The 16,081-nt window shown below is 51.3% G+C and overlaps 1 protein-coding gene across 2 annotated transcripts; it reads left to right on the top strand.

Annotated features, from left to right (window-relative positions):
- Positions 1-5,678: 5,678 nt before the first annotated feature.
- On the top strand, positions 5,679-16,029 carry PLA2G3 (phospholipase A2 group III). 2 transcript variants are annotated; one of them, XM_055105774.2, is made up of 7 exons: positions 5,679-10,995; positions 12,037-12,169; positions 12,426-12,560; positions 12,843-13,126; positions 13,796-13,928; positions 14,037-14,153; positions 14,668-14,728. In XM_055105774.2, exons 1-7 carry the CDS (start codon positions 10,482-10,484, stop codon positions 14,669-14,671), a joined length of 1,320 nt encoding a protein of 439 aa, XP_054961749.2. In that variant the 5' UTR covers positions 5,679-10,481; the 3' UTR covers positions 14,672-14,728. The 2 variants fall into 2 exon arrangements, with proteins under 2 accessions (XP_054961749.2, XP_003826977.2); XM_003826929.5 differs by lacking the exon at positions 14,668-14,728 and adding an exon at positions 14,900-16,029 and having other exon boundaries at positions 5,684-10,995.
- The last annotated feature ends 52 nt before the right edge of the window (positions 16,030-16,081 follow it).

The raw sequence follows: 16,081 nt of genomic DNA, 5'->3' as shown, positions 1-16,081 counted from the left end.
AACAGTGGTCTTTAGCCTCATGTGGCTGAGTGCTTGAGATGGAATCCAAATTGAAATGCACAATAAGTGTAAATAAAATACACACAGGATATCAAAAACTTGGTACCAAAAAAGGGTGTAAGATGGCTTGTTAATAATTTAAAAATAGTGATTACATATTGAAATAATATTTTACACATCGGATCACATAAAGTGTATTATTAATCTTTTTTTTTGAGACCGGGTCTCACTCTCTCATCCAGACTGGAGTGCAGTGGCAGGATTGATCAAAGTTCATTGCAGCCTGAAGTCCTGGACTCAAAGTGATCCTCCCACCTCAGCCACCAGGGGCGCACCACCAGGTCCAGCTCACAAAATGTGTTATTAAAATTACTTTCACCTCTTTCTTTTATGTTCTCGATGGCTAGAAAATTTCAGATTACATTTGTGGCTAGCATTGGAATTCTGTTGACCAGTGTGGGTGCAGACATGGTCTGATTTGTTCATCTGTAAAATAGGTTTGGAGAGGTGGAGTCATTGGCTGATAGTCATACGCAGCGTCCAACCTTGGCATAGTGGGATGGGAAATCAGGTTATTTTGAACCCTGAGCCCATGGCTACCCGTCAGCCCCTGGGCTGACATTTGACCTCTTCCAGAATCATATGCCCTCCTGAAACCACAACCAGTCCTCAGTGGAGACCTAAGGTATGCTCGCCCATCCTAGTGTGGGGACTTGGGGGTGGGGGTGGGGGCGGGGGCTTCCTGAATGGGATTGTAATCCCCCACCAAATTCACCTTGCCTGCTGCCTAGACAGAGCCGATTTATCAAGACAGGGGAATTGGAATGGGGAAAGAGTAATTCATGTAGAGCCGGCTGTGGGGGAGACCCGAGTTTTATTGTTACTCAAATCAGTCTTCCAGAGCATTTGGAGATCAGAGTTTTTAAAGATAATTTGTAGGGGGTTAGGAAGTGGGGAGTGCTGATTGGTCAGGTTGGAGATGGAATTATAGGGGGTCGAAGGGAGTTTTTCTTGCTGTCTTCTGTTCCTGGGCGGGATGGCAGAGCTGGTTGAGCCACATTACTTGTCTGGGTAGTGTCAGCTGATCCATCCAGTGCAGGGTCTGCAAAATACCTCAAGCAATGATCTTAGATTTTACAAAACTGATGTTATCCCCAGGAGCAATTTGGGGAGGTTCAGACTCTTGGAGCCGGAGGCTGCATGACCCTAAACTGTAATTTCTAATCTTGTAGCTAATCTGTTAGTCTTGCAAAAACAGACTGGTCCCCACCAGGCAAGAAAAGGGTCTTTTTGGAAAAGGGCTATTACCAATTTTGTTTCAGAGTCAAATGATTAACTGAATTCCTTCCCAAAGTTAGTTTGGCCTACGCCCAGGCATGAACAAGGTCAGCTTAAAGGTTAGAAGCAAGATGGAGTCGGTGAGGTCTGATTTCTTTCAGTGTCATGATTTCCTCAGTTATAATTTTTGCAAAGGTGGTTTCAGGATGGCTAAGCCAACATCTGAAGGATGAGTAAGAACAAGCCAGGTAAAGAAGGGGGAAAAGTGTTTTAGGCAAAGGGAACAGCATGTGCAAAGGCTCTTAGAGAGTGTGTTAATTGAGAATATGAATGTAGTTCCGTGTGGTTAGAACAGAGATGTGGGGAGTAGGTGAGGTCAGCTGGGCTCAGATCCTGCAGTGCCCACCAGGCTTCAGCATGAGGGCCAGAGAGGTCAGAAGACAGATGTAGACAGTGGAGAGACCTGGCTATGTTTGTGTTTTAGAAAGATTGGGCCTGCTGCCGTTTGGAGAACCACTGTTCCAAGAGATAAAATTGAGAACCAGAGAAGAAAAGGGCTTGTTCAGGGTCATATAGCGAATCAGAGCCAAGAAGGACTAGGCTAGCAGGCACAACCGACCAGGAAAGGAGCAGACAGCCTTGTTCAGGAGTCTCAAGGAGGCACTGGCATGGGGTGTCCACTAGATGACAGCAGAGGCTGGACCAAACTCCAGGGGCTTCGGGCAGGACCCACCCTGCTTTTCCACAAGCCTTCCTCTTTCCATTTCCCTGGTCTGGGCATCAGAGGGCCTCTTTCCTAACCCTTTTCTCCAGACCCCAGAGCAGCAAGGAGAGCCCTGGGTGTCAGGAGGCTCAGAGACTAGCCCTAGCTCCATTTCCCCTCTGCCATTGACATAGGGCAAATTCAAAGATTAAAAACTGCTTGAGAACTTGAGTCTTTGGCTGTAGAAATAGAAGTGGCATTATTAGTCTACCAGGAGCCACATTCTGTAGTTAGATCTCCTGCTGAGCCTCTTGATCCTCCTTTAATGCTCCCTGTCCACCCACCCTCTTCATTCTATCTTGTGAGTTAGACTCCCAGAGACTGTCAATGGCCCCAAGGCCCAGGCCAACCCTAAGAGGGAAGGAAGGTATGTGAGCTAAGTTGTCTGAGTTAGAGCCAACACAAACAGCCCAGGTTTAAACCTCAGCCAAGGGGCCTTGTGTAGAACAAAATAGTGGATATGTCGCAGAGCTTTGGGCAAATCTGATCTCCTCCTAGGGCCTCCATTGTGAAATGAGGTGAAGAGTCCCTGGGTGTCTTCACTTCACTCCTGCTGGGCAGGGTTACCAGATATAGTAAACAAAAACACAGGATATGCAGTTAAATTAGAATTTCAGATAACTAAAAAAAAATTGCAGCCAGGCACGGTGGCTCATGCCTGTAATCCCAGCACTTTGGGAGGCCAAGGCAGGCAGATCACTTGAGGTCAGGAGTTCAAGACCAGCCTGTTCAACACGGTGAAACCCTATCTCTATGAAAAATACAAAAATTAGCTGGGTGTGGTGGCGGGAGCCTGTAATCCAAGCTACTCAGAAGGCTGAGGCAAGAGAATCGCTTAAACCCAGGAGGTGGAGATTGCAGTGAGCCGAGATTGTGCCACTGCACTCCAGCCTGGGTAACAGAGCAAACTCCATCTAAAAAATAAAAATAAAAATAAATAATAATAATTGCAATGTTTGGGCATATACTTACATAAAAATTATTTATTGTTTTCTGAAATTCAAATTTAACTAGACTTTTTTTTTTTTTTTATCTGACAACTCTAGTACTGGGACATGGTAGGATGTCAAGTGGTGTTGGAACAGGAGGGGAGTGAATCTTGCACTCAGCATCATTCTATCCCATACCCCAAGGTCCTTTGGGGCTTCATTGTCCAGGTAGGTAGAGCTCTCACAGCCCATTCTGCCCCTTGTTTCTACTGGATTTCCCTATAGTTTCTGGCTTACTGTGAGGCATTCCCCTCAGTGAGCTCCTTCCCCAACTCTGATCTTCACTGCACTCCAGGGAAGAAAGAAAAGTAGGCATAAGCATCCCAATCAGTAGAGTGTATAACAGGGATTCAGCCAAAGTAACTGACTTGCCCAAGGCTGCCCAGGAGGGGAAGTGGAGCTAGGGGTCGAACCCAGGGTATAGGGAAGGATCTCCTGGGCTTCTTAGAACCCCACTAGCAGGCTGGAGTCATCTGGGGACATAGAAGGAGCCCACATTCTACAGCCTGGTGAACTGAATATCAGGTCAGTCACACCGCCATCTTGCCTGGCTTCTGCCCTCAAGTGCCCTCCTTAAATGAAGATCTCATTTGTCAAAGGCTACTGTGTGTCAGTCACTGAGGCACTTTAGTTACACTCACATTAATCCTCATGGCATAAATGTTATTATCTCCGCTTTACCAATGAGGCCCAAAGAGGCAAAAAGACTTGGCTGAGATCACACAGAAAGTGAGAAAAAATCTAGGTCTCAAATTTGGGTCTGATCTGGGCTTATTCCATCCTACCATACTGCCTTCCCTACACCAGTGGTGTTAGATACACCTGGAGTTTTTAGGTGGAAGATTAATCTGCAAACAATAACAGTTTTGTTTCTTCCTTTCCAAACTTGACAATTTGTATTTTTTTCTTGTCTTATTGCATTGACTGGGACTTTTAGTAGCATTAATAGTAGGTACCCATGGTGTGTTCCTGATTTTAATAGAATGTTTCTATGTTAGTTACCTATTGCTGTGTTAAAAAAAAATTAGCATCTCAAACAAACATTTATTAACTCACAGTTTCTGAAGGTTAGGAATTCAAGAGTAGCTCAGTTGAATAGTTCTGGCTCAGAATGCATGAGGTTAAAGTAATGACATCAGCCACATTTCTCCAAAGAAAATACAGGTTGAGCATCCCTAGTCCAAAAATACAAAATCCAAAATGCTCCAAAATCCAAAAGTTTTTGAGTGCTAACGTGATCCTCAAAAGAAATGCTTGTTGGAGCATTTAAGATTTTGGGTTTTCTGATTAGAGATGTCCAGCTGGTTAAGTATAATGCAAATATTCCAAAATCTGAAAAAAACCCAAATCTGAACACTTCTGGTCCCAAACATTTCAGATAAGGGATACTCAACATGTATATAAATGGCCAATAAGCACATGAAAAGATGCTCAATATCATTAGTCATCAGGGAAATGCAAATCAAAATCACAATGAGATACCACTTCACAATAGGACAGCTATAAAGACAGACAATAACTAATGTTGGCAAGGATGTGGTGAAATCAGAACTTTCATACACTGCAGTTAAGAATGTAAAATAGTGCAGTCACTGTGGGTGCAGCGCACCAGCATGGCACATGTATACATATGTAACTAACCTGCACATTGTGCACATGTACCCTAAAACTTAAAGTATAATAATAATAAATTTTAAAAAATAGTGCAGTCACTTTGAAAATCAGCCTGGCAGTTCCTCAAAATGTTAAATATAGAGTTAGCATATGACCCAGCAATTTCACTCCTAGGTATATACCCAAGAGAAATAAAATCATACGTCCATGGCCAGGCGTGGCAGCTCATGCCAGTAATCCCAGCACTTTGGGAGGCTGAGGCAGGTGAATCATGAGGTCAGGAATTCAAGACCAGCCTGGCCAATGTGATGAAACCCCATCTCTACTAAAAATACAAAAATTAGTCAGGCGTGGTGGCGCACGCCTGTAATCCCAGCTACTTGGGAGGATGAAGCAGGAGAATTGCTTGAACTCGGGAGGTGGAGGTTGCAGTGAGCCAAGATCATGCCACTGCACTCCAGCCTGGGTGACAGAGCAAGACTGCATCTCAAAAAAAAAAAAAAATTAAAATAGTATGTCCAAAAACTTGTACATGAATGTTCATAGTAGCATTATTCATAATAGCCAAAAAGTGGAAGCAACCCAAACGTCCACCAGCTGATGAATGGATAAACAAAATGTGGTATATCCATACAATGGAATCTTATCCAGTCATAAAAAGAAATGAAGTACAAATAGATGCTACAACACAGATGAACCTTGGAAACATTATGCTAAATGAAAAGTGCCAATCACAAAAGACCACATATTGTACAATTCTCTAGATATGAAATGTATAGAATATGCAACTCTATAGCCAGGCCTGGTGGCAGGCATCTGTAGTCCCAGCTACGCAGAAGGCTGAGGCAGGAGAATGGTGTGAACCCGGGAGGCGGAGCTTGCAGTGAGCCAAGATTGCGCCACTGCATTCCAGCCTGGGCAACAGAGCGAGACTTCGTCTCAAAACAAAACAAAACAAAACAAAAGAATATGAAACTCTATGGAGACATAAAGTAGGTTAGTGGTTTATAGGGGATGGGGGAGAGAGGAAGGCAGAATGACTTACAGGATTTCTTTTTGGGATGATGAAAATGTTCTGGAATTAGATAGTGGTGATGGTTGCACAACTATGGATATATTAAAAAACATTGAACTGTATACTTTAAATGGATGCATTGTATGGTATGTGAATTGTATCTTAAAAGTTCCGTTACCAAAAAAAAGTCAGATGGGGCTGTACTTATCTGAAGGCTTGACTGGGGCTTAAGGGTCTGCTTCCAAGTGGCTCACTCACAAGAATGTTAACAGAAAGCCTCAGTTCCTCCCTCACCACATGGGCATCTTCATAGGGCTGCTTGAATGTCCTTTTTGTTTTTTGTTTTGTTTTGTTTTTCTTTTGTCTTGTTTTTGAGGCAGTGAGATCCTGCAACTCTGTTGCAGTTGGAGTGCAGTGGTACAATCATGGTTCACTGCAGCTTTCACCTCCAGAGCACAAGCGATCCTCCCACCTCAGCCTCCCAAATAGCTAGACCACAGTTGTGTGCCACTATACCCAGCTAATTGTTTTTGTTTGTTTGTTTGTTTGTTTGTTTTTTTAGACAGGGTCTTGCCATGTTGGTCAGCCTGGTTTCAAACTCCTGGCCTCAAGCAATCCTCCTGCCTCAGCCTCCCAAAGTGTTGGGATTACAGGGGTGAGCTACCACACCTGGTCCTGTTTAAATGTCTTTGTGACATGTCAGCTGGCTTCCACAGAGTGAGTCATCCAGGAAGAAAAGCAAGAAGTCAGGCACAATGCCTTTTATGACTTAGTCTCAGAAGTTACCTCACTTCCATCACATTTTATTTGTTAGAAGCAAGTCACTAAGTGTAGCTCATACTCAAGGTAGGGGAATTAGGCTCCACCATTTGAAAGGAGGAGTATCAAAGAATTTCTGCACATCTTCTCAAACCACCACAGCTTCTAATGTTGTTCTGTGACCTAGAATGATTTCTGTAGTGTCCCTGACTCCCCATCTCTCTCTGTCTCTTTTATTCTAGTTTAATAAGCTATTGAATTGAATAATGTGTTTCTTCCCATCTACTGAGATGTTTAGTTTTAGGCACAAGTTGTGTCTCATTCTTTATTCCCTCATACTTAGGGCTGGGTTTCATTGATGGCAGGTATGCTAGGGGCTGAACTACCTGGAAATCTTACCGGCCTGGTCCTATAGCCATAGATTTGTACTCCATAACCCTAGGATCTCCTGGAAGAAGACTGCCTTCTGGGCTTCCTCCCCAGATGCCAGACTCTGTCTGTCTCACTGGGTTTCCTCTCCTGGTCTGCAGTGGGGGCTGCCCCAGCCAAATGGGTGGGTATGTTCCCAGATGTGGCAGCAGTCTCCTAACAACCTCCAGCCACAGCACCATCAGGATCTGCAAAGCAGAGGCCACTGTCTTCCTGGGAAGCCCGCCAGCCAATGTCTGGGCACAGCTGGGACACTAGGGCTTGGCCATTTCTGCCCAATTGGGACTCTTCTACAGGCAGTCTTTGCACCAGAGCTCCCTGTTGGCTGGCTGAGACTTTTTCAGAGTGGCACTTCAACATGAGGCTCTTCTCAACCAACCCTCCTTCCCCTCTCTTCCCATAGATGTCAGATCTGAAACACAGTCGGAAGGCTTTCCCTGCCCAGTCCTGCTTCTTCCCCCTTTATCTTTCATAGGCATTTCCTCTGATAAATCTCTTGGACTTCTAACTCTAGCTTGGCAGCAGTTTCCTAGAGGACCCAGCTGACACCCAGGCCCTGGCCCCTTTCTGTGGCTGCCAGATCCCAGTTCCCTGGGGCATGAGTTCCCTCTCCACCCTTCCTGACTGCTCTATTCCCTCTTCCTTCCTCTCTTTCGCAGGCTGTGTCCACAGTCTCAACCTGTGCCTGGCACATAGTAGATTCAGTAACTACTTGTTTTTGAATGGACACAGAATACTCTGGAGCTAGGCACTGCCCCCCGCCCCCATTCTCCTGGCATAGAGAGCCACAGAGAGGCCCCTGGGTAAGGCTGGGAGTGCCAGCTCCATGGGCCAGAAGGAAGGCACCCTTCAGGCGACTGGGGAAGGAAGGCCTGAGGCTAGGAGGCTGTGGGAGAGCCAAGAGACTCCCAGATCCCAGGGAGGCCTTCCTCACATGCCAGGGGAAGTCGAAGCTGGCTTCTTTCTGGATCTGCTGGGTGAGCAAGTCACTCCTTTTCTTGGGCCTTACTCCATACCTCTATGGGACTATGGGATGAGAAGCCCCACCCTGCCTGTCTCCCTAGGGAGAGGCAGGGGTAGTGAGCTTCAGGTGAAGTCATGTCTGGGAAAACATGAATGGGAAAGGGCAGGGCACACGGGGTTTGGGGGTTTGTGTATGGGGAAGGATGGTGAGAGACAGGGATAGACGATCACACAGGGAAGAAGGAGAGGCCCTGCCCCTCCTTCTCTCATGAACCCCCACCCCTACTCCCCATTGGCACCCACTATGCACCCTGCCTCACCCAGACAGGTGGAGGGCCAGAGAAAAGCCTCAGACCCTCTTCCGTCTGCAGGACTCAGGCCTTCCTGTCTCGCTGGTTTGGCCCCTCTGCTCCAGGGCCTCTGAGGGACACCCTGGTGGAAGGCAGGAAGGACTCTGAGCCTGTCTTGTGGCTGACTGACTTGTCTTTGGGTGGAGTCTGGACAGAAAGCTCAGTGACACCCTCCCTCGAGGCCTGGGCAAGCCCCAGCCTGATGTTCTTTGAGACCCAGACTGGAAAAGACCTCAAAGTTCAACTCCACTGTACTTCTCACTGTACAGAGGGGGAAACTGAGTCCCAGAAAGGGACAGGGACAAGCCTGGAGTGACCCAGGCAGGTAGTGTCCTGGCCACTGTTCCCACAGTTGCCATCTAGCCCGAGCTCTCAGATATCACAGATGCTGTGGCCCCAAAATCTTGGGACTTGCTTTCTCCTGAGTAAACTGCTTCCTGGCCAGGGGTATCCTGAGGCTTTAGTGATGGTGTTTTGGGTGCCAGGAACTGTGCTGGGAATCTTACCCAACATCCTGTGGAGTGACTACTGTGATTATGCCCATGATACAGATGAGGAAACTAAGACTCAGAGAAGTTAAGATTTCCAAGCCTAGGGTCTGTGTGGAAACCTAAGCTGGACCTGTCTGACCTCGAAAGCTTGGCTCCTCGTATCCTACCTCCCAGCCTCCCCAGGTGATGGGCAGGGAAGGGCTCAGCAATGTGGGAAAGGGGGCAGAGGTGGGTGGCAGTTCCTATGATGGGAGGAAGTCTCAGCATGATGATTTTTCAAACATCAGAACTCTTCACAGAGGGACTCACCTTTGTTCAGCTACATCCTTGCCCTTGGGGACCCCAGGTCTACCTCCTCTGCCACCACTCGCTGTGTTCCACACCCCCTTTCTCAACCTCTGGCAAGAAGGCGCTTGGTCCCTGGACTAGCCCTACCCTCTTTCCCTTCTCTTCATTGTTCCCAGCTATGATGCTTTGAGCCACAGGCCCAGGCTGGTTCTGAAGCTACAGAGATGGACCTGCCCACCCTGCAGCCCCCTTCCCCCTCTGCCACACAGTGAGCTCTCCTTCCCCAGCTCTGCCCCTGGCTTTACTTCAATGGGGCTCATCCCCTGGAAGAGACTCAGACGGAGCCTGGGGCAGGGGGAGGCTGGAGAAGCAGCAGGCTAATGGGCAGATGGAAGACAGACAAGTCACTGTCCTGGCCAGCCCTGACTCCCATCCAGATCCCCAAGCGCTGCACTCCCATCCTCTAAGCCCTCCCCAGCTGGAGCCTGTCACCTGAGGTTTTCCCACCCTCACTGAGCCTCAGTTTCTTCATCTGCACTATGGGTGTAAGCACCCTGGCCTCACTAGATGGTTGGAAGCTGGGCTTTGGGATCCAGGAACAATACCTGGGTATAGCCCCTTCCTGATGGAGAGATTCCTGTCTCATGAGGCACACATGATGCCTGCTGTGTCCCCCCAGGTGGCCAGGGATGGAGGTGGCCACAGACATACACCGTGGGCCACTCTCTGCCACTCTGGGGACCATAGTTCCTTCAAATCCAGAGCATCAGCCCTGCCCTGTGTGGCTCTCAAGGCCTGTTCCCGCTGCGTCTCCCCCAGTTATCAGACCAGGAGGGTTGCTGCAAGGCCAGGCCCATGCTTGGAGTCCTAGGAAGTGGGGAGCCCTGGGGCTCTGTCCCCTGAGTATGCCGAGAGCCTTTCTAAGAACCAGGACTTGGCAGGGGAGCACCCCAGGTGGCACTCCCTTTCCCAGAAGCCTTGGGAACTCCCAGGGTGGTAGCTTCAGAGCCCCAGCCCTGCCCTCACCTCCTTCACCCAGCCCTGGCAGAGGCCCATGGCCCCCTGCCAGCCTGATGGAGGTGGATGTGGCAGCCACCACTGTGGTAAGGGTGAGAAGGGTGGGTTCTAGGGGACTCCTCCAAGCTCCTGAACCCTTTTCCTTCCCTTCAAGGAGATGTGAAAGCCCCAGCCTGGTGCCCATCCCACAGCTTAGGGCTTTGGCTCCCATAGTCCCAATCTAGGCAGGGCTGGCAGCAGGTGACTGGATGGTGCTGAGAAGGGCAGGCAGAATGGGGGCGTGGGCCCTGGCAAGTGCACTCCTCAGCCAATCAGCGTCCTGCCCGGCTGGTGGATTCGGTTACAAGCCCAAGATCACCCCATACTCCAGCCTCTTTCCTCCTCCTCCCGCAGCTCCATTCATTGGTCCCGCCACACCGGGCCTGCTGGGCTCCGCTTCCGTTCCACTGCTCAGCTGCCGCCTCGTGGGGCCACCAAGGGCAGGCATCCCAGGGGCTTTGTCTGACTGGACTGGGCCAGTGCAGAATGGGGGTTCAGGCAGGGCTGTTTGGGATGCTGGGCTTCCTGGGGGTGGCCCTGGGGGGCTCCCCTGCCCTCCGCTGGTACAGGACCTCCTGCCACTTGACCAAGCCCGTCCCTGGCAACCCACTGGGGTACCTGAGCTTCCTGGCCAAGGATGCTCAGGGACTGGCCCTGATCCATGCCCGCTGGGATGCGCATAGGAGGCTGCAGGCATGTAGCTGGGAGGATGAGCCGGAGCTCACCGCAGCCTACGGTGCTCTCTGTGCTCATGAGACTGCCTGGGGCTCCTTCATCCACACCCCCGGACCCGAGCTGCAGAGAGCACTGGCCACTCTTCAGAGTCAGTGGGAGGCATGCCGAGCGCCTGAGGAGAGTCCAGCAGGGGCCAGGAAGAAGCGAGCAGCAGGGCAGAGTGGAGTCCCTGGTAGAGGGCACCAGCGAGAGAAGAGAGGATGGACCATGCCTGGCACACTGTGGTGTGGAGTTGGAGATTCTGCTGGGAACTCCTCGGAGCTGGGTGAGCCATAAGGGGTGTGTGGGCTGGGGGGTCCGATCGGGGAAGCAAGGTTTCTTCAGCCCTAGCCCTTACTCTCCTAGGCTGTGTGTCCCTGGGGGAGTGACTTGACCATGGTGAACCTCAATTTCCTTATCTGTAAAGTGGGGGCAATCACGAGTCTCATCGTGGGGTGCTTAAATGAGGTCATGGTTGGGGAAAGTCTTATTCAAACCTGGGAGTCCTCATTAAATGCCATCCGAGGGACTGGGCAGGCTGGGGGAGGATCCAGGGTCAACTGAGCCAAAAAACCATTACCCAGGAGGAGGCTTTGTGGGCACGGGGTGCCCAGTGGAATGGATGCTGAGACGAAAGTCCTGGGTTCAAATCCCAACTCAGCACATACAAGCTGAGCAAGTCACTTCCCTTCTCTGGACCTATTTCCTCACCTGTAAAATGAAGGTGATACCCCCCTTTCAGGGCTGGCTGTGAGCCTGGATGTGGGAAGTGCCAGGCATGTGGGAAATGCTTAGTAAAGAGTGCTATTTTTTAGATGGTAATAAACATAGATGAATTTCTTGCACTATCAGTACAGATGTCTGTGCGTTTGTGTGCAGGGTTGGGGGAGGGCTTGGCATCTGAGTCAGAGTAGGTTGGCATCCTGGCAACACCTCCTTGTGCCAGTGAGAAAGGTTGCACCCTGCCTGTTTGCCATTCCATCATACACACATTCATAATTTTGGAGTTTTATTTGGGGCGTGGGCTTGGGAACTCTGGAGGCAGACTCCAATTCCCCCGAGGAAGACCTTTCCATGTATTTATGGGTGGGCTGCCTGGCATTTAGAGTTGCCCAACAGAGGCTGCAGCTTGGCTTCTCTTTTCCAGCTTTGAAACTCTGAGAGTCCCACAGAAGGGAGAGTGACTGGTCTGAGGACCCTCATGGTGTTTGTGTCAGGGCTGGGGTGAGAACCAGGTCTCTGCCCTCTTGCTACCAGGGGGGCATAGCTGGTGCGTGATGCCTAGGACCCTGCTGAGTTGGTGCCCCCTCCCCTCCCCTCCCTGCAGGGGTCTTCCAGGGACCTGATCTCTGTTGCCGGGAACATGACCGCTGCCCACAGAACATCTCACCCTTGCAGTACAACTATGGCATCCGAAACTACCGATTCCACACCATCTCCCACTGTGACTGTGACACCAGGTTGGTGGCAGGCAGCAAGGGCCCAGAGCTCAGGGACAGGGCGGAGTTGCCCAGTTCCTGGGTAACTAGACATTGGGATTGCAGAGGATCTTAAAGCTCAGCCAGCTTGGACCCCACAGTGCAGGTAGGAAAGCTGAGGCCAGAAAGAAGGGACACTTGGACCCCAAACCACCCAGCTGGTAGTGGCACAGTGGGCTGTGGGAGGAGCCAGACAGCCCTCCATGCCCCAGGGTCCTGAGTATCTGTTCTGGGGCAGGTTTCAGCAATGCCTACAGAATCAGCACGACTCCATCTCGGACATCGTGGGCGTGGCCTTCTTCAATGTGCTGGAGATCCCCTGCTTTGTGCTGGAGGAGCAGGAGGCGTGTGTGGCGTGGTACTGGTGGGGCGGGTACGTGGCCACCCCCTCGTGTCCCTTTCCAGACAGAGAGGGAGCCCAGGCTCCAAGCCTGGTGAGGGAGAGCTATCTGTCTGTCTGTCTTCCAGGGAATGATGTCCCATCCTGCATGTCCTCTCCTGAGGGCCCGGAATGCAGACCCTCCTTGGGTGTCCCCCACAACCCAGTGGGATGGGGGATGGGACTGGCAGAGCATTGATCTCCATGGAGACGACCCTGGGGGCTTCTGGAAGGGGGATTCCTAGTCACCAATTTCCACCAACTGCCACCACCCAGGTGTAGGATGTATGGCACAGTGCCCCTCGCTCGCCTTCAGCCCAGGACCTTCTACAATGCCTCCTGGAGCTCCCGGGCCACCTCCCCAACTCCCAGCTCCCGGAGCCCAGCCCCTCCCAAGCCTCGACAGAAGCAGCACCTTCGGAAGGGGCCACCACAGCAGAAAGGGTCCAAGCACCCCAGCAAAGCCAACACCACAGCCCTCCAGGACCCTATGGTCTCTCCCAGGCTTGATGTGGCCCCCACAGGCCTCCAGGGCCCACAGGGTAGCCTAAAACCTCAGGGTGAGCTCAGAACCTAACCTTGGGGGTTCCTGACATGAGGGGGTGTCCCTGCTTCTGTTTAGGGGTGGCCATGTGTTGCCTCTTTTCCTGCACCAGTTGCCTCCTGGGATCTCCCAACCTCTCCCATCAAATCACACTGCAGCACAGGATTTTCATAATCCACGAATTTGACCACATCAGGCCCCACTGTGCACCCACCACCACGCCTCTTTATCTCAGCCAATGATGTCCCAACACCCAGAGGCCCTCAAGCCTTGGCCCTGCAGACCCTACCCCCAGTCAAAACTCTAGTTTCACAAACTTCACTTGGTTCCTCAAAAGCGCCAGGCTCTCTCCTACCATGAGGCCTTTGCACATGCTGTTCCTCCTCTCCTCGTCTTCTCTCCCACCCTCAGTTTAGCAGCCTATGCCTCCTGGAAGCCTTTCTTGACTACCATCAGTACTCTGGGTGTCCCCCATGGCAGTACTACTGTGTTTGGCGGCTTGGAGGTAGGGAGGCACTCCCACAAGGGCGGCACACTGAGGGCACAAAGACTCAGAAGGCATGAAATGGAGGGAATCTGTGTGTGTGTCTGAGCACATGTGCTGGTGTTTCTCCTGGATGGCGCAGGCATTGGTGGGGCCTCCCTGGTGGATTGGGCTCCCATCAAAACCACATCCACCCCTCAGGTGCCCGCTGGGTCTGCCGCAGCTTCCGCCGCCACCTAGACCAGTGTGAGCACCAGATTGGGCCCCAGGAAATCAAGTTCCAGCTGCTCAACAGCGCCCAAGAGCCCCTCTTCCACTGCAACTGCACGCGCCGGTGAGGCCCCTTTGAACCCTTGCGGGGTGGGCTGCCTGCTGCCAGGCATGGGAAGGGGCCCCTGGCTGGCAAGGCCCTGCCCCGGCCTGAGCCTGCCTCTGTTCTCAGTCTGGCACGCTTCCTGAGGCTCCACAGCCCACCCAAGGTTACCAACATGCTTTGGGAGCTGCTGGGCACAACCTGCTTCAAGCTGGCCCCTCCACTGGACTGTGTGGAAGGCAAAAAGTAAGTGATGTCAGAGCCAGGAGGGATGGGGGGTTTTCTCAAGGGGTGGGTTGCCTATACCCACTTTGAATGCTTGGGCCAAGGGGTAGGGGAAGGGATCGGGAGACCTCTGAGCTCCCATCCATAGCCTCATCCCTCTACCCCCTGCTGCCCCAGGTCCAGCTCTGCAGTTGGCCTCTATGGGTCCCATCTTGGCTTTGTCATTTGATTCCCACATGACCTTGGCAACTGGTTCACCTTTCCAAGTTTCCATGTCTTTGTCTGTAAAATGGTCGTAGGAACCAAGGAAACGGCAGGATGCACATAGGTCATGCCCCGCCTGGCACACAGCAAAATGTGTACTTAACTCACTCCTAATCCACAATCTCATTTGGTCTTGAACTTCTGGACTCAAGCGATCCTCCCACCTCGGCCTCCTAAAGTGCTGGGATTACAGGCGTGAGCCACTGTGCTCTGCTTTCATCTGGATTCCGATTCTCAAAGCCAGCTCCTTCTTAACTTTCCCATTTCATAGATGAGGCTGAGGCTTCTGGCTCAGGTTTCCACAGCCAGCCAGTGGCAGAACCCAGGCCTCCAGGTACCAGCCCGGTTTATTACACCCTTTCTCCGTGAAACCCACCCCTCTCTGCCTTGCTGGTGACTGTGGCCCCAGCCCCCTCTCTCTCTGGGCCTCAGCCCACTGTCTGCAGAGTAGGGTGGGATCCTTGTCAGCCCTGATCATCTGCCCCACTCTTCTCTCCTTACAGCTGTTCCAGAGACCCTAGGGCCATCAGGGTGTCAGCCCGGCACTTGCGGAGGCTTCAGCAGAGGCGACACCAGCTCCAGGATAAAGGCACAGATGAGAGGCAGCCATGGCCTTCAGAGCCCCTGAGAGGCCCCATGTCATTCTACAACCAGTGCCTGCAGCTAACCCAGGCAGCCAGGAGACCCGACGGGCAGCAGAAGTCCTGGAGCCAGTGACCTCAGTTTCAGCTTTCCTGGGCACCAGCCTGGACCTTGCCCATGGCTTTGCCAAGCCTTGGGAATCTCAGCCTCCCCTCCATAGGTTAGACTGAAGCATGGCAGAGGCTGTTGTGGACAATCAAGAGGATGAATGGGGGGATCTCAAGGCCCAAATGCTGGACCACGTCTCCTGCTGTTCTGGGTAACCTTGAGCTATGTATGACACAACTCTTCTATGCCTGGATGTGGTGTTCAGGAAGCTCATTCTGATGCCCTGGGCTTTGGCCTTGCCAGGGAACTTCACATACAGATGAGAATGGGGAAAGGGTAACTTATTGCAGCAGCCCCAGGCAGTACCAGGAGGAGGTACATGTATGTCCGTGTTGCAAAAATAATACATGCCTCAAAAACCTGCCTAGGGGAGCCCTAGTGCCTGGGTGCTGTGGCCTGGGGTAGCAGGTGGGAAGTTAGGGATGTCACAGAAATGTCTGTGTCTGAATCCAGGATTGGGGTGGGTGTTGGAGAGGGCTTTCAGCTCCCCTCCTCCCAGGGGGGCCTCTTTTTTTAACAGCTGCTGTGCCCTTCCTGGCCCAGCCCTAAACCTAAATTCAAATCTCCTCCATGCCTTTGTGCAAAGGACCTCCCTCTTGCACTCTAAGCCTTAGTTGCCTCCTCTGAAAAAAGGGGGTCTCTAAACAGGAGCTACCTCATAGGGTTGTTGAGGATTAAGTGAACCAATACATATACAGTGCTTAGCACTTAATAAGTATTCCCCCCTGCGACACCTAGCTGAACTATGGTTTGGTGTCTGATCTTGAGAGGTTGATATAACCTTTTAAAGGCCTCAGTTCGCTCACCTGTGAAATGGGTCTAAGAATAGCACTGATCTCACAGGGTTGTGATGCAGATTAAAGGAGATGGCATGTGTAATGTATACAGCCGGTGCCTGGTAAATGTCGGTTCTATCATTCCCTCACCTCTTTAGT

Source organism: Pan paniscus, chromosome 23 (genome assembly GCF_029289425.2).
Source record: "Pan paniscus chromosome 23, NHGRI_mPanPan1-v2.0_pri, whole genome shotgun sequence".
Classification (NCBI taxonomy): Eukaryota; Metazoa; Chordata; class Mammalia; order Primates; family Hominidae; genus Pan; species Pan paniscus.
This window is presented reverse-complemented; position numbering and strand designations above follow the sequence as displayed.